Source organism: Rutidosis leptorrhynchoides, chromosome 3 (genome assembly GCF_046630445.1).
Source record: "Rutidosis leptorrhynchoides isolate AG116_Rl617_1_P2 chromosome 3, CSIRO_AGI_Rlap_v1, whole genome shotgun sequence".
In the NCBI taxonomy this organism is placed as follows: Eukaryota; Viridiplantae; Streptophyta; class Magnoliopsida; order Asterales; family Asteraceae; genus Rutidosis; species Rutidosis leptorrhynchoides.
In genome coordinates this window covers 131,243,592-131,262,452 of record NC_092335.1, presented here as the reverse complement: position 1 = coordinate 131,262,452, position 18,861 = coordinate 131,243,592, and the positions used below count along the sequence as shown (strand labels likewise).

General features: G+C 34.6%; 2 protein-coding genes across 2 annotated transcripts; both read right to left on the bottom strand.

The window, feature by feature from the left end:
- Positions 1–8,214: 8,214 nt before the first annotated feature.
- On the bottom strand, positions 8,215–9,732 carry LOC139900388 (uncharacterized). The gene is made up of 2 exons (XM_071883162.1): positions 8,612–9,732; positions 8,215–8,533 (listed from the first exon to the last, which is right to left on the bottom strand). Exons 1-2 carry the CDS (start codon positions 9,730–9,732, stop codon positions 8,215–8,217), a joined length of 1,440 nt encoding a protein of 479 aa, XP_071739263.1.
- Positions 9,733–11,253: 1,521 nt separating this feature from the next.
- On the bottom strand, positions 11,254–11,925 carry LOC139900387 (uncharacterized). The gene has a single exon (XM_071883161.1). The coding sequence runs from the start codon at positions 11,923–11,925 to the stop codon at positions 11,254–11,256; it is 672 nt and encodes a 223-aa protein (XP_071739262.1).
- Positions 11,926–18,861: the final 6,936 nt, after the last annotated feature.

Below are 18,861 nucleotides of genomic sequence, written 5' to 3'. Positions count from 1 at the left end.
TAACCTTTACAATAACATCATCCAACTGTAGGGATGGCATCAGGTCGGGTTTAGGTAATCCCGGACCCGAACCCGAACCCGATTAAGAAACCTCGCCCCAAACTCGGCCCAAACCCGTCGGGTCCTCATTTACTTACATACTATCGGTTTTCGGGTTTTCCCACGGGTAAACGAGTATACCCAATTAGTTATTCTGTATCTATTTTTCAATAAGTTATCAATCAAAATATCGAAAAATAACTTAACCACTTCATATTTAAAGTATTATAAAATATCACAAACAAAAAGTTGACTAAAAAGTTTCTAAAATACTCAAATACACAAATTATATAAAATCTCACATCTCGAAAACTTATTGTTTAAGATTATATTGAATAAAATTATACTCGTTTTCAAAAGAAATAAGAGATCTCTTTCATACATTAACATTAACAATATAATACTAATACTAAAATTTTACATAAAAATTACTATTAAAATTTCTCGGGCCGGATATACGGGTATGCGGGTCGGATATACGGGTCGGGTATACGGGTTTGTATCCAAAACCATACCCGAAATTAGAAATTTTTTTGTAACCATCCCCATACCCGGCCCATGACCCGACGGACACGGGTCAGACCCGGCCCAATTATAACGGATTTCGGGTTTCCCCATCGGGTACGAGTCATTTTGCCATCCCTATCCAACTGTGTTGGAATAGAAAAGATGTTCTTTATCCGAATCCCAACCCCGAACAACAATCTCATGAATCGTAACACCACTCGACACTACAAACTGGTTAGTGGACTCTAAAAGCTTGTAATCAAACGTATTGAAAAGAATACGGTTTAAACTAGAGGTCGGAGATTTTCGAACCCAAACATTACACTTTGAGCGTCATTGTCCTTAATGTCAATTTAAGCCGACCCATGAATATGTTTAGCACAATTCGAATTGATAAAAGCGAATAAAGAGTCAACATTACCTAACGAGGATGACGAGCAATCCACAGTAATAACTTCACCAAAAAGTCCGGCCACTTCTACAACACTATTATTGGACATACAAGTAACCGGATACCCGAGACTTCAATTCACGCAAACCTGAAAAAGTCCAGGCTACCCTCGATAAAGGACGAATGACCACGAATTCGTTCGAAGTGAAGGATAATAACTTTGTATATCTATCTATTTGGCCGTTAAAAAAAAAAAAAAAAAAAAAAAAAAAAAAAACTTTATATATCTAAAATCGACGACGCTTAAAATAAACCACGCCTAAATAACTGATAAAAAGTTTTCATCTCTACATAGATATTATGCAATCTATCTATCTATACATTACGATAAACCAAAGGTGAAAGTTGAAAGATAAAATCTGAAATAAGGTTTCATATTCGGTTCAACGTGTCAACCTGTCTAGTGATTAAAACAAACAAAACTCTTACAAATGTACCAACAACGATAGTTGTCAACATGATAAACATAAACAACGATTGTACTCTTTACATTAGACAACACTATAGCAATTATCTCACATATTACCATCATCACACGCTACTCTAGTTTGTCCCAAATTATCACTTTAGTCCTATCAACGATATAATCACCACATATATCAACTAACTTCGACTTTAGTGTTGATCACTATCCCTTAAGAATTTAGAATTCAATTTCTGTAACCTTATAATCTATACATCAAACATGTGTCGTCTCGGTAACAGGGACGTTTGTTATAATCTCAACCTTCAAACGCGATTCACAAATGAATCATGCAGGATAATTACTAACGTTTGGAGTCACTTTCATAACGCCAAATCAACATATGTAAAAGCTTGTCATATTGTACATGACCTAAACATGTAGTCATGAATCATGATCAAGTATTTCAAGTAAGAAATGAATGAAGCAAATACACAAACAACAACTTTTATCCAATTCCGTTATTTGTGTCAATTCAAGGATCAAAATTTTAAAGGTTCATGTAAAATCGGAGTGGTAATTTGTATTTTTTTTTTTTTCCAAAAAATGTTTATTTACTTTTAGGAAAACATTGATTTAAAAAACATCACATATACATATGGGATCATATATTTAAATTTAACGGTGTTCAATACAATTTGAGTACTACTTTGTAAAAAAACTTTCAAAGTAATGGGGTCTTTATGTAAAGGGTTAAAGCCAAAAATAGGCTACAAACTTACACAAATGTACCGATGTCGCCCACAAACTCATTTTCGTCCTACTGTCGCCTACAAACTTTCAAAAAGTGTACCAATGTAAACAAAAATTTTTAAAAAGTGTACCAATGTAAACAAAAATGACATGCTACCGGCTAAACTGGTTAAAATCAACACGTGTCGTTCGTGGATTGGATCTTAATTCTTAAAAAAAAGAAAAAAATTAGGTCAAAATTAGTATGTAACAGGTCAAAACTATAAAATGTTGATATTAGCACATTTTTTGAAAGTTTGTAGGCGACAGTAGGACGGAAATGAGTTTGTGGGCGACATCGGTACATTTGTATAAGTTTGTAGCCTATTTTTGACTTTAATCCTTATGTAAAAGGTGAGAAAACTTGTATTTGTTATTATTTCGTTTTTCGCCCATCATATAATAATACATTGGTCATATATATATAGCCTAATTAAAGAAAACTCAAAGGATTAGGGTTACCAAAGGCCCTTATAATAATGGGCATACATACATGTGATGGATACATGACTAGTTAACATTCTCCCGCAGTTGAAACGGGAGAGAAACAGATGCTTTTACTGGATCGTCATTTTTTTCGTTGCATGAAATAGATTGATAACCACCCACATAGTTGCAAATTGTTTCGACTTTCTCCTTTTCCGTAACGATGTCATGACATGCATTGCCTAAGGATTGATCACTTTTCTCCTTTTTCGTAACATCGTCGTGGTTTACTTTGCTGAATGGTTGAGTAGTACATTGAAACAACAGTGTAGGCAATGACAATTTTCTTCAACGCAACAAAAAAAGAGTTTTGACATATATTCTCTTATTTTTATTCGGGGTTTGGAATCTAGTCAAGCTAGGCTGCTCATCCCACGTCGATTATTATTACTAAAAGTTGTTACTCAAAATAAAAAAAGGCGAAAGAAATTATCCCTCCGGATTGTTGACGGCCAGTTAACAACCGGAGGATAATTGTTTAAAGATGAGTGATTAGATTTATGGATCAAACCTCTACTCAAATACCATGTAAAAGGTGAGAAAACTTGTATTTGTTATTATTTCATAATACATTGGCCATATATATAGCCTAATCAAAGAAAATCCAAAGGATTAGAATTACCAAAGACCCTTATAATAATGGGCATACATACATGTGGCGGAGAAATGACTAGTTAAACACTTTAGACCTCACACCGTTATGTAATTTCAACATTGCCTCTTATTTAATCGTGCTTGAGACGGGGTATGTGGGAAATAGAATGTAGATATAATACAGAGTATTTGAATTTGTATATTTTTCTATATATAAATATAATCTGTAAATATATAGTCCGTACTCTGTAGTATGTTAATAATTATGATATTTGTATCAAACTTATGGTGTGTTTGGTATAAGAGCTTAGATGAGCTTAAGTTAAAAAAATTTTAAGAACTTCAACTTTTTGTCTTGTTTTGTAGACAAAATTTTAAGAGTTTACGAAAAATTGATCTGCTTGAAGTATATTTTAAAAATAAGCTGAAAGCTAATAAAACGAAAAATTACATCAATACCTTTCATATAAATATAAATAATGTGTTTATATGTACTTTTATATCAAATCACATGTTTAAGCTTCTTTTCCATCTAGTTTTGACCTAACCATTATAAAATATACGTTTTATCTTCAGTTATAAGTTTTCAGCTCCAATTTCAGTTCAAGCTCAAACTATAAATTTTCATCTCCAACTTTTAACTTTTAACTTTTAACTCTAGTTATAAGTTAGTTATATCAAACAAACTTTCATACTAAAAATATATACGTTTGAAAGTTTAATACTTCATAATCATAGATTACTATATTTTGATTATTTCCTACCGAAATAAAAGGTTTCTAGGATTCATGAAACTCAATTTATAAACGTAAGTCTGTCTTGGATATTGCTAACAATTCAAAATGGAAACAAGTGTTTTATCATCGAGAAGACCATCCAATCTAGAAGACCATCCAAGTATTAAAAATCATCTCTTCTTTTTCTCTCTTTTTATTATGAAAGAAAAGCATAAATTGAATCAAACTCGAAAATCATTTTTAACGTGATACAATTGCGAAGCAATTAAAAAAGTTCGAATCTTGTGGGTGTTTGTACAATAACCGGCGATTAGTATTGAAATTGGGATATACAAGTCACTGAGATTAGAGATTGAGTGGTTATAGTTTTAGTTTATTCGCTGGCGATTCCCCGAAGGTAACAATCAGGTGATTGTTTTACGCCACCGAAGTAAATGATATAACATGATGTGTTATTATGTGTGTGTGTGTGTGTGTGTGTGTGTTGAATGTGGAATGTATCCTGCATTCTAATCTATTTATAAGTAGGATGGACCGGCTTCCTATACCAGCTTGCTAGTTCCCAATGATTTTGGAATACTAGTTGACCTTTCTTTTTTGGTAAACCTGCAGAGGAAAGTGAGCTTGTCCCTTTCCTTTGTTGTACAGGCGTGCAGCCGAGCTAGGAATAGTTTTGCTAGGAATAGTTTTGCTAGCTTGACTTTGTAATTGACCGAGGTTTTATGGGCTCTAAGATCACTATTCTTGCTCTGATTTCAGGACCTCGTTCATTCTAGCTCAAAGCTTCCTTCGTATCACATATTGTGGCCAGATCCTCCGAAGCAAACTGCGAAGTTGGTAATCGTGCCGGAGGTGGGGTACACTATCAAGCCCCCCAGTTTAATTTTACGAAGCATTAATATCTATATTCGAGCTTCGTTAAATTAAACTCTGTAATAATTACTTTTGCTGCTGTGATTTGACAATTAACTGCACCGTTTAAGACCTTTATCCTCGAAATTACTATTTTGCCCTTACTGAAAGAATCTTTTGTGCCTTGCTGCCAGGGTTACGATCGTCCAATTGGTTGTGGTTACCAAGAATGCTCTTCAGTTTGATTTGACGGCTACCTCTTCCTCTTTCTTAAAGGGTAAAACGCTACATCTTCTCCCTCTTATTTGTGTTCATCTTCTTTTCAAAAAACTTTCTCCACCGGATTTCTTTCTTCGCACAATCAAGGTACTTACGGTTTTTTCTCACATTTTTCTTATTTTGTTTATTTTTATCATGTCCAAGCGTGGTATTGAGGCCTCCTTTAGCGATGTTAAATCCTCTTTACTATCGTAGTTGATCGAAATGCTTGATTTGAAACCCGGTGATATGATTATTCCGGCTAGCGACAAGCATATCTTGAAACCTCCTAAGGGTTACATTGGCGTGTATACCCAGTTGTTTACGGAGTGTAACATTAGGGTTCCCATCTCTGCTTTCTTTCTTAGCGTTTTAGATCATTTTAGGGTGAATGTTTATATTTTTCATCCTTTGGCTGTGAAAAAAGGTTATGGCTTTTGAAGTAATGTGTAGGGCTTACGGTGGTGAGCCTTCTGTTGATCTGTTTCGTCGCTTTTTTCGCACTGAGGATACCGGTGATTGGGTTATTGTTCAAAAACGAAAGAGTAGGAGGCGTGCTCCTTCTCCCGTTTATTGCTTTGCTTCTCAATTCCCTGACGTTCGTTATTGGAAGTGTTCTTTTGACTTTTTGAAAAAATCTTTTTTACTCCCGAAAGATTATCCCTTTGTTTCTGATCCCGCAAGGGCATTTGTTCCTAAGGAATACAAAGATCCCATTCCTTCCATTCCTGAAGATGATGCTTTGTTTAGAAGGATTTGCAAACACCCCATCGTTCCTTCTACTTATCCAGATGCTATACTTTTTAAGTTAGGGATGGCACCCAGATGGGAAGAGGGTACTGCCAATCCTGTGTTCTTGTATGGGGAACATGGTATGTTTCATTTGTTTTTTTTATACAGTTGTTTACCTCTCTAACTGCTTACGTTTTTCTGCTATATTCGTTTACATAAATTTCTTTGAGAAATGTTGTCAAAGCCCAAGGGTTGAATGAGTATACCGTTACTGTTCAAGCTAGATTGACTGTTGTTAAGGATGTTGGATCTCCTACATGTTCTAGGTTCATGGAGATATCAAGCAAACCAAAGACTGATCATGGTGAAGTGAGTTCATCCAAGGTGAAGAGCAAGGAAAATTCGAAGCAAGTTGAAGCTCTCATTGATGTGAATACCCAAGACGACCATCCTATTGCTTCTCTGACAATAGGTGTTGGGGCTACAGTGGCGCAACGCTATAATGCTAAAGGTGTGATGAAACGAAAGGCGCATCCTGACATCTCTTCTGTGAAGAAGCAAAAGTTTGGTCATCTTCGAGATGAAGCGAGTGATGACATCATTGTTGCTAACCCTTTGTTTGGTATGTTTTGCTTCGTTTACTACTCTGTCATTTACTTCTTTTTGGTTATTATTTATTTCTCTGTTTGTTTCTTACAGACCTGCTTGTGTACTCCGAAGTTCCTGCTCCCGACAATTGCTTTGATCTTATTGATAGTCTCGTACTTGATAACTGGGGAAATTCTTTCGCTGATGATATGAAGAGTTTCCATGATGCTTTTTCTATTTTCAATTTCCAGGCTACTTCTATGGGGCATATTGCTTCCTCCCTTTTGCAGAAATGCAATGTCGAGCTCGAATCTTTGAGGGAGCATCATGTTGCATTGAGTGAGAGAGTTAAGAAGCTCGAGAAGGAGATATTGATGGCCCCTAGCTATGAGGAGGAGCTGAAAGCTGCTCGTGATGAGATAACAGGTTTGCAGAAACAGGTGAAGGTACGCAAGGTTCAAAAGTTGGCCATTGCTGATGAGTTGAAAGACTATAAGAAGCGCTGTGAGGAGTTGAAGTCTGATTACTCTCAAGTTGTTTCTCAGGTTATTCCTCATGCTTGTAACCAATTACTAAAGAGTGCAGATTTTGGATAGCTTTTTGGTGATGTGGTGTTGGCCTCAAAGGTTCAGGTTAGGTGCGATTTGATAGGGGACTTGGCATCAAAGGGGGTTTTGCAGCTTGGTGACTTTACTGATTATACAGATCAAGGAAAGGCGATGGTTGATTCTACTTTTGATGAGCTCGAGAAAGCTGAATTTGATTTTGTCAAGACCATCTCTGCCAAGGTGGATGCTAAACCTGCTGACCTTTTGCAAACAAAAGCTATTGTTGTTCCTGATGCTCACGATGATGAAGAAACTCTTGTGGAGGTCCCTAAAGCTATGGGGGAATCGGGGAAAGTTGATGCTCCCGTTAATTAGTTGTTGTGTGTAATCGTTTAAAACAATTATCATCTTTTGTAAATTGGCTTTAGATGCTCGGGCTCTGTTTCCCTTTTGAACAATTTGGTTATGTACTTTTATAACTCTAGTTCCTTTGTTTAATTTTAGCATACTTTTCTTATATGTTTTACCATGGATTTTATCCTGCATGGGTGGGTAAAAACTCTCTTCCTGCAGGATAGTTATACAGTGATCACTTTTAAGGAAAACTTGTTTCCTTACATCGAGCATTGCAAAGCATATTTTTTGCTTCGTTGTTCTGTATGATGTGGATTATGACAGGGTACTTATATTCCGGCTGTCATTTTTCTCACATGATTCCTTATATAGGATTTAATTCTGTCAAGACATTAGTTTATCAAAAGTAGTTGTGAAAAATTCATTAAGTTCTGTGTAGGAAGTTTATAGGCTTCAACTACCAACATTGCATCTTTCAACTACATGTTTTTAAGGAAAAAGAAAATACAAGACATCTAATGATAAAACTTTCGGAGGTTGGTTCCATTCCATGCTCTGGGTATAGGTTTTCCAGCTGTTGTTTCCAACTTGTAGGAGCCTTTACCCAGCACTTGGGAGATTACATAGGGTTCTTCCCAATTTGGTCCTAATTTTCCTTCGTATTCCACCTTGCTTGTGCTGTTTAACCTTAGGACATAGTCTCCCACCTTGAAGGCCGAGGGCTTTACTCTTTTTGTTGTAATAGCCTTCAATTGTTCGTTTGTACGAGGCTTCACGAATCACAGCTGCCTCTCTTCTTTCTTCGAGTAGATCCAAGTTGACTCGAAAATTTTCTTCGTGGTTCCCGTTGTTTGCTGTTCTGTCTGTTAACACTTATATTTCAGTAGGAAGGACAGCTTTCGTTCTGTATGCTAGGCTGTAGGGTGTTTCTCCATTGCTTCGCTTTGGTGTTGTCCTGTGTGCCCATAGCACCAAGGGGAGCTCATCAACCCATCCCTTTCTGCATTTGCCTAGGCGTTTCTCAATTCCCTTGATTATGTATGGGTTGGTTACTTCCACCTGTCCGTTTCCTTGGGGATGATATACCGAGGTGAAGTTTTGCTGAATTTTCAATTGCTCACAGAATTTTGGAAAAATCCCTTCTGCAAACTGTTTCCCGTTATCCGAGACTATTTCTTTAGGAACTCCGAACCTGCATATGATATACTACCAAACAAACTATTCTACTTGCTTACCAGTGATTGATGCCAGGGGTTTCGCTTTGGCCCACTTGGTGAAGTAGTCAATTGCTACTAGTAGAAATCTTAGACTTCCAGGGGTGTCGTTGATAGGTCCAACTATATCTATCCCCCGTTTCATGAATGGCCAGGCTGAAGTAACAGAGACTAGTTCTTGCTTGGGTAGTCTCGGTACATTCGAGTGAATTTGACAGGATTCACAAGCTTGTAGTACCATAGTCGCATCGTGGTGCATTGTAGGCCAGTAGTACCCTAGCCACATGATTTTTGCTACTACTGACCTTGGTCCTGCGTGAAGACCACATATCCCCTCATGCATTTCTTGGATTATAACAGTAGCTTGTTTTAGCCCTACACATCGAAGCCATTGAGTGAGGAAGGATCTTCTGTATAGTGCTCCGTTCATCATTTTGGAGGAGGGTGCCTTTATCCTTATCTTTCTCTCTTCGTTTTTATCCTCTGGTAATTTTCCTGTTTCAAGATATACTTGCAATGGAGTCATCCATGTTACTTCATCTTCTTGTATGAGGTCATTGACTTCTTCTTCTAGGATCGATTTCTTCTCTAGCACTTCCACCAAGACTTCCTTTGCAAGATGTTCAAATGTCAACGAAGTGAGTTTGCTCAGTGCATCTGCCTTCTTATTTTGACTTCGTCGGACATGTTCGATGTCAAAACTTTTGAAGCTTTCGATCAGTTCATTTGCTTTTGTCAAGTACTGTTGGATGGTGGGTTGCCTTGCTTCAAAAGTACCCATGATTTGGTTAGCCACTAGTTGTGAGTCGGCGAAAGCACAAAGGTGGAGGATTTTTAGTTCCTTCGCCATTCTCAATCCCGCAAGTAGTGCTTCGTACTCAGCTTCGCTATTGGTTGTTGCGAATTCGAAATGGAGTGCGTAGGTAAATTTTTTTCCTTCGAGGTTTACTAACATCTGACCAGCACCAGATCCATCAAAACTCGACGCACCATCGGTGTACAACTTCCATTCTTCACTTTCAATCCTCGGGGTGATGACTTGAGTGGAGTTCTTTGCATCTTCTTCATTGATACTGTCTGTTTCGGCGATGAAGTCTGCCAGAACTTGTCCTTTAATTGCGTGCCTAACTCTGAACTCAATGTCATGTTCACCTAGCTCAATGGCCCATTTGGCCATTCTCCCCGATTTTTCAGGTTTCGAGAGTACTTGCCTGATTGGCTTGTTGGTGAGCACCACTATCTAATGTGCTTGGAAGTATCTTCTAAGTTTCCTGGCTGTGTGGATGAGCGCTAAGGTGAGCTTCTCAAGCTCTGGGTAATTCAACTCTGCTCCTTGAAGTACCCGACTGACGAAGTATATTGGTATTTGCACTTTTTCTCGCTCGGTGACCAAGACTGAGCTAATGCACTCTTTCGAAGCGGCCAAGTATATAAAGAGCGTTTCTCCTTCTTCGGGTGAGGTCAAGGTAGGGAGCTTGGCAATATATTCCTTCATTTCAACGAATGCCTTCTCAGCCTCTTCGTTCCAGACAATTTTCTTCTTTCCCAAGCACTCTTTCAAGATTCTGAAGAAAGGTAGTTGATTTTATGCTCCCCTTGATACGAACCTGCTGAGTGACGCCAATTTCCCATTCAAACTCTGCATGTCTTTTATGGTTGCTGGGGTTTGGAGCTGCTTGAGCCTGTCTACCTTTTCTGGATTTGTTTGGATTCCCTTTCTGGTGAAATAGTACCCAAGAAATTTCTCTTCCTCAACTCCAAAGGAACATTTCTTCGGGTTGAGTTTCATGTTTATTGGCCGAAGCTTCTCAAAGGTTTCTTGGATGTCTTCTATTAAGTTTTCTTCTCTTTGACTTTTGATTACCATATCGTCCACGTAGGCTTCCAGATTTCTCCCCAGTTGGTTATGAAAGGCTTTGTCAACGAGCCTTTGATAAGTTGCTCCTGCATTTTTTAGCCCGAAGGGCATCTTTTGGTAGCAATAAATCCCTCTGCTAGTGAAGAAGGACGTTTTTTCTTCCTCCTCCTTGGCCATTTTAATCTGGTGATACCCTTTGTAAGCGTCCAAGAAGCTTTTGTATTGATATCCGTTGAGGGATTCGACTTTCCAATCGATTTCGGGTAAGGGATAACAATCTTAGGGGCATGCCTTGTTGATGTTGGTGAAATCAATGCACATTCTCCACCCTCCGTCCGACTTCTTTACCATCACAGGGTTAGCGACCCATGAAGGATATTTAGCTTCGTGAATTATTCCTGCCTTTAGTAGACCCTCTACTTCCTTACAGGCCGATTCGTCCCTTTCAGGTGCTAGGTTTCTTTTCTTCTGGTGCACCGGTTCAAGGTGCTTGTGCTCGTTGAGTTGATGCTCTGTTACAAAGGGTGACCCTTATACATTGATGGTCCGCGGTATCCCGGTCATATCACTGTTCGCCCATGCGAATACATCCACGTTGGCTTGCAATAGCTTCCGAAGCTTTTGCTTGGTGGATGTTGGTAAATTCTTCCCAATGCTGATCTCTTGATCCGGAAACATCGAATTCACTGGTATTTTTTCTACTTGGGGATCTTCCTCCGATTCTTCTAGGATGCATTCAGTTGGCTCTTTCATCGTTTCTTTTATGGCCAAGATTACCTTATCCTTGTCATACGTTGAGGTGAGGTTTCCAATACCTTCGTGAGTATGGAACTTAACCATTTAATGTACTTTCGAGACAATTATGCCCATCTTTTTCATAGCCACTCTCCCAAGCAAAATGTTGTGTGGGAAATTTGCTCGGACTACCACAAAATCAATGGTTTCGGTTCTTGTTAATGGTGGCTCACCTATTGTGAAGTGAAGATCAATTTCCCCAATTGGCCAACATCTTTCTCCGGAGAACCCCACTAATGGTACCCTAGGAGCACCTAATTGCGCCCTAATTGAGGGACTTAACCAATCGAAGCAATGTTCGTACATTACATCACAGGCGCTTCCGCTGTTGAGATATATCCTTCGAACTTCTCTTCCAAAGACTTTTCCATTGATGGTGACCGGTAGGTCCGAAGGACATATTATATCAAGGGCTGGAAACGATACTTCACTCCATTCCCTGATGATCCGGCCCCTGTCTCTTTTCTTATAAGGTTGGTGTGAATCTATTGCCAATATTGCATTTTCTGCTTCCTGCCTTGTATCTTTCGTTCTCTTTTCCTGTACCCTCTCTTTCTTTGGTTCTCTGATCCCTTTTATGAGATGGGACAGTTTTATCGATTTAACAGGTTCCTCGATGGCTGTTTTGAGGTTGAAGCACTCATCTGTTTCGTGACCAAAATCATTATGGAAGTCACAAAACTTGGTCATGTCCCTGTTCCTTCCTCTGTTGGACATCTTCCCTGGAGCTTTGAACTTATTGGCTGCTTTCTCCGTTGCCAGGATTTCCTGGGGGGTTTTTATCAATGCCCCAAGATCCCATCTCCGTTTTCCCTTCGGTAAGGGTGGAATCTCCCATTGTCCTCTTTCCTACCATGTTTGTCATCCCTTCTTTCCGACCTCTCTTTTCGCTTATTTATGGGTGCATCGTCTAGGATGAAGCTACCTGCTGTTTCTTTAGCATCTAACCATATATATGCTTTTTCTAGCAAAGCTTCGTAGGTGCTCGGTAGGTCTCGACTAAGATGTTCAATGAGAGATCTAACCCTAGATCCATATAGCAGCCCGAATATCCTCTGTGATTCTAGTAGGTTTGGGATCTGTTGGGTTTCATTGGTATACCTAGTAAGGAAGGCCCTAGTACCTTCGCTATCCTTCTGTTTTATTCCATGGGTGGCCACATGGTTCTTTTTGTGTCGCTTTTGTTGACTAAACTTAGACCTAAATTACCATTTTAGACGTCGAAGCTAGCTACAGAGTCTTTTGGTAAAGAGTCAAACCAAACCCTTGCATCTCCCTTTAACATGTAAGAAAATGCGTGACATGCTACGGGTATATCTCATTTGGCCATTCGTGCTGCACCTTCGAATATATTAAGGAAATCATCTGGTTCGTCTTTTCCTTCATAATAAATTAGGTGTGCGGGGATTTTTATTCCATCGGGGAATGCACAATGTTGGATGTAGGTCACAAATGGGGTTTTTTGGTTTACCCAGAAGTTATTATTGGTAGCAATCGAGGGTAGTACCTGGTGACCTTGGGCGCAACACATCCCCCTGGTTAGGAGGGTATATCCAGGTGGTTGTCATTTGTTGCGGTGGGTGATTCCAATTTTGGAAATAAGCGTGACTGGTCATTGGTTGCACGGAGGCGTTTGACAGCTTGCTTAGAGGGGTTGTCTCTACACATAGTATGTTGGGAGTGACATGAGGGTTTTCTTGGGCCCATACATAATGGTTTGGTTGCCCTATGCTACCCAGCTTGGGTGAGGTGGAGATATATGTCTGTTGGGTGCTTTTTAACGACCCGTCATAATCCATCTGGATGAATACATTACATTTTGTTACATCGCGAGGTACTTGATCTCTATATGATACATTTTACAAACATTGCATTCGTTTTTAAAAGACAAACTTTCTTTACATTGAAAGTTAACGGCATGCATACCATTTCATAATATATCCAACTATAATTGACTTAATAATAATCTTGATGAACTCAACGACTCGAATGCAACGTCTTTTGAAATATGTCATGAATGACTCCAAGTAATATCTCTAAAATGAGCAAATGTACAGCGGAAGATTTCTTTCATACCTGAGAATAAACATGCTTTCAAGTGTCAACCAAAATGTTGGTGAGTTCATAGGTTTATCGTAATCAATCATTTCCATAATTTTAATAGACCACAAGATTTCATTTATTCAATAATCATACACTCGCAAGTGTTTAAAAATCATTCATATGGATTGAACATCTGGTAACCGACATTAACAAAATGCATCTAGAATATCCCCAAACATATAATCGAAATACTAAAGCAGTTCAAATTCTCTGACTGGGGCGGGTCAAGGCCCATAGATCTATCTTTAGGATTCGCGTCAATTGGTGGCAATTATAATAAACACCAATTCTTAGGTTACCAAGTTCAACAAGGGCGATATCCGGTATAACAATTCAACCATAGAATGTAGTTTCGATTACTTGTGTCTATTTCGTAAAGCATTTATAAAAACAGCGCATGTATTCTCAGTCCTAAAAATATATATATTGCAAAAGCATTCAAAAAGGGAGCAAATGAAACTCACAATACGATATTTTGTAGTAAAAATATTCATACGACGAAACTGAACAATTCAGGGTTGGCCTCGGATTCACGAACCTATATCAAGTATATATATTAACACATATAATTGAAATCAAATAATTTCGTTTATTAATCTTATAATGTTTATATATCAAGTGTTGTAGTTATATTAAATTTATAATAAAATGAAAAGTTTATTAATAATGATAATGAAAATAATAATTTTTTATAGTAATACATAATACTTAATAATAATAATCATTATAGCAATTTCATTATAATAATAATATTAATAACAATACTTATGTTAATCCTAATCAAAATTTTCATGTTTAATTTGTAAACTAATAACTAAAGCTTCGTAATCCTAATCATAATAATAAGAGTAATACTTATTTATAATAATCATAATAATAATAATATTATTATTCAAAAATGTGACTATAATCATAATACTAATATTAAATGATAACTAATACATAATTTAATAGTAATAATTGTAATAATAATATTTATAATACTTGTAATACTAACAATAATTATAATAACAATAATTAATAATAACACTATCATTAATAATAATAATACTAATAATGATAATGATAATAATAATAATAATAATAATAATAATAATAATAATAATAATAATAATAATAATAATAATAATAATAATAATAATAATAATAATAATAATAATAATAATAATAATAATAATAATAATAATAATAATAATAATGATAATACTTGTAATAATAGCAATTACTAATAATAAACATAGCAATAATAATCAAAGTAATAATAATGATAACAATAATAAGAATAATAAGGAAGTATTAATAATTAGGATATAACAACTACCTCAAAATTGCTTTAAAACAAAAAGAATGCCTCTGTCCAAGATTGAAACCCCGACCTCTCGCTACCCTATTACTCCAACAGACCAACTGAACCAAATCGTTTTTCATGACTTATAACCCATTTAAATTCATTTAAACCCTTTTCTGTTATACCCTTCTTCTTCTCCATTCAAGTCGACCAATGAACCAAACCCAACATCGAATTTTTGATTAAACATGAGAATTGAATCCGATAGAACTAGTATTATTTACATAACTTAACAGACACAAAATAAAAAAATATGTATAACAGAAAGAACAGAAGATGTTGCGTTCGAAAATAAAAAAAATATATATAATAACTTAAATCGTGATTTTTGGAATCAAGGCAATTTTAGAAGAAAACTTCTACATGAAAAAGATTGGAAATCCCCTTTAGAAACTTTATGAACCTTCAATATAACATGAAATCTAAAAACGAATTCGAATTTTTCCATGAACCAAACGTTTGACTTTTCTTGTCCTAAACTTTGACTCTAAAATTGAAAAGCGATAGGATGAATTGGACTATGAACCCTTGCAGATAGTTTAAATAAAACATTTATAACAGAACTATATTAAAGGATTTTGAAATTAAATTCAAATTCGATGTTTTGGAAAGAAAAAAAAAATGATGAACAGAGTCGACAATGTGTTTACCTGTTTAAATTCCTGAATTGTGGTGATAATTGAATTTGTCTGAGTCATTGAGTGAATTATACTACTTATTATCAATCCTAAATTGTTGGGTACAGAATTGAGATGTGGACGCGTAACAATTTCTGACAATTAAATTGACAGAAAAATTAGATGAAGAAGAAAAATAACAAAAATTTGATAATGATTTGTACTGCCTTCACTTTTAGTTATAATTGAATTGATATTGTAATCGGTTTTGGAGACACAAGACAAAATTTACACACAGCTGATAACCATATATAACAAAAATACGTATGTATTTATATTTATTTATGTTTATATTCGTATATATGTATATATATATATATATATATATATATATATATATATATATATATATATATATATATATATATATATATATATATTTGTATATGTGATTATATATATAAACCTGTATTTCATACATGTATGTATTTATATATCTGTAATTATATATAATTTAAATCTAGCTAGTATTAATAATTATTAATGTATTAATGATAATAATATTATTAACATTCATTTTTATATTAATAAGAATACTAATATTAAGATCAATAATAAAATAGAAATAATAATAGTTTAATATAAAATAATAATGATAATACCATTACTTATTATATATTTCAAATAGAAATCTAATTAATAATCTTAATAGTACTGATATAATAATAATACTAATTGTAATAATGATAATAATAATATTATTACAAACTTTAATAATAAATTTTATTTATTTTTATAATATTAACAATAACGAATACTATGATAAGAATATTAATAATGATATCAATAATAATAATAAAATCAAATGTATTGAATTTCATGTTATAATCTTAATAATATTAATATTACTGGTATTAATATTAATATTAATAATAATAATAAATGTAATAATAATGTAACAACTATAATTAAACTTGTAATTACATTTAATAAATTAATTTTTACAATTAATTATGTAACATTTAATAATTATCTCATATATTACATGATGGTATTTATTGAATATTTAATAGTCATATATTTTGTATCTGTTACACTATATAAAAAAAATTACTAATAGAAATCACCTATATATATATATATATATATATATATATATATATATATATATATATATATATATATATATATATATATATATATATATATATATATATATATATATATATATATATATGTACATCTACATATTTATTTACACAAAATTGTTCGTGAATCGTCGGGATTGTCAAAGGTAAAATGATTTCATGAAACAATTCAAAAATTTTGAGATTCAGTTTAACAGACTTTGCTTATCTTGTCGAAATCATATAAAGATAAAGTTCAAATTTGATCGAAAATTTTCGGGTCATCACATGAAATGTCCCGTTCTTATTGATTAAAAACGTTCCATATTAATTGATTTCGTTGCGAGGTTTTGACCTCTATATGAGACGTTTTTCAAAGACTGCATTCATTTTTAAAAAAAAACATAACCTTTATTTCATAAATAAAGGTTTAAAAAGCTTTACGTAGATTATCAAATAATGATAATCTAAAATATCCTGTTTACACACGACCATTACATAATGGTTTACAATACAAATATGTTACATCGAAATCAGTTTCTTGAATGCAGTTTTTACACAATATCATACAAACATGGACTCCAAATCTTGTCCTTATTTTAGTATGCAATAGCGGAAGCTCTTAGTATTCACCTGAGAATAAACATACTTTAAACGTCAACAAAAAAATGTTGGTGAGTTATAGGTTTAACCTATATATATCAAATTGTAACAATAGACCACAAGATTTCATATTTCAATACACATCCCATACATAGAGATAAAAATCATTCATATGGTGAACACCTGGTAACCGACATTAACAAGATGCATATATAAGAATATCCCCATCATTCCGGGACACCCTTCGGATATGATATAAATTTCGAAGTACTAAAGCATCCGGTACTTTGGATGGGGTTTGTTAGGCCCAATAGATCTATCTTTAGGATTCGCGTCAATTAGGGTGTCTGTTCCCTAATTCTTAGATTACCAGACTTAATAAAAAGGGGCATATTCGATTTCGATAATTCAACCATAGAATGTAGTTTCACGTACTTTTGTCTATTTTGTAAATCATTTATAAAACCTGCATGTATTCTCATCCCAAAAATATTAGATTTTAAAAGTGGGACTATAACTCACTTTCACAGATTTTTACTTCGTCGGGAAGTAAGACTTGGCCACTGGTTGATTCACGAACCTATAACAATATATACATATATATCAAAGTATGTTCAAAATATATTTACAACACTTTTAATATATTTTGATGTTTTAAGTTTATTAAGTCAGTTGTCCTCGTTAGTAACCTACAACTAGTTGTCCACAGTTAGATGTACAGAAATAAATCTATAAATATTATCTTGAATCAATCCACGACCCAGTGTATACGTATCTCAGTATTGATCACAACTCAAACTATATATATTTTGGAATCAACCTCAACCCTGTATAGCTAACTCCAACATTCACATATAGAGTGTCTATGGTTGTTCCGAAATATATATAGATGTGTCGACATGATAGGTTGAAACATTGTATACGTGTCTATGGTATCTCAAGATTACATAATATACAATACAAGTTGATTAAGTTATGGTTGGAATAGATTTGTTACCAATTTTCACGTAGCTAAAATGAGAAAAATTATCCAATCTTGTTTTACCCATAACTTCTTCATTTTAAATCCGTTTTGAGTGAATCAAATTGCTATGGTTTCATATTGAACTCTATTTTATGAATCTAAACAGAAAAAGTATAGGTTTATAGTCAGAAAAATAAGTTACAAGTCATTTTTGTAAAGGTAGTCATTTCAGTCGAAAGAACGACGTCTAGATATGACCATTTTAGAAAATATACTTCCACTTTGAGTTTAACCATAATTTTTGGATATAGTTTCATGTTCATAATAAAAATCATTTTACCAGAATAACAACTTTTAAATCAAAGTTTATCATAGTTTTTAATTAACTAACCCAAAACAGCCCGCGGTGTTACTACGACGGCGTAAATCCGGTTTTACGGTGTTTTTCGTGTTTCCAGGTTTTAAATCATTAAGTTAGCATATCATCTAGATATAGAACATGTGTTTAGTTGATTTTAAAAGTCAAGTTAGAAGGATTAACTTTTATTTGCGAACAAGTTTAGAATTAACTAAACTATGTTCTAGTGATTACAAGTTTAAACCTCCGAATAAGATAGCTTTATATGTATGAATCGAATGATGTTATGAACATCATTACTACCTCAAGTTCCTTGGATAAACCTACTGGAAAATAAAAAAATGGATCTAGCTTCAAAGGATCCTTGGATGGCTTGAAAGTTCTTGAAGCAGAATCATGACACGAAAACAATTTCAAGTAAGATTTCCACTCGAAATAAGATTGTTATAGTTATAGAAATTGAATTAAAGTTTGAATATGATTATTACCTTGTATTAGAAAGATAACCTACTATAATTAACAAAGGTTTCTTG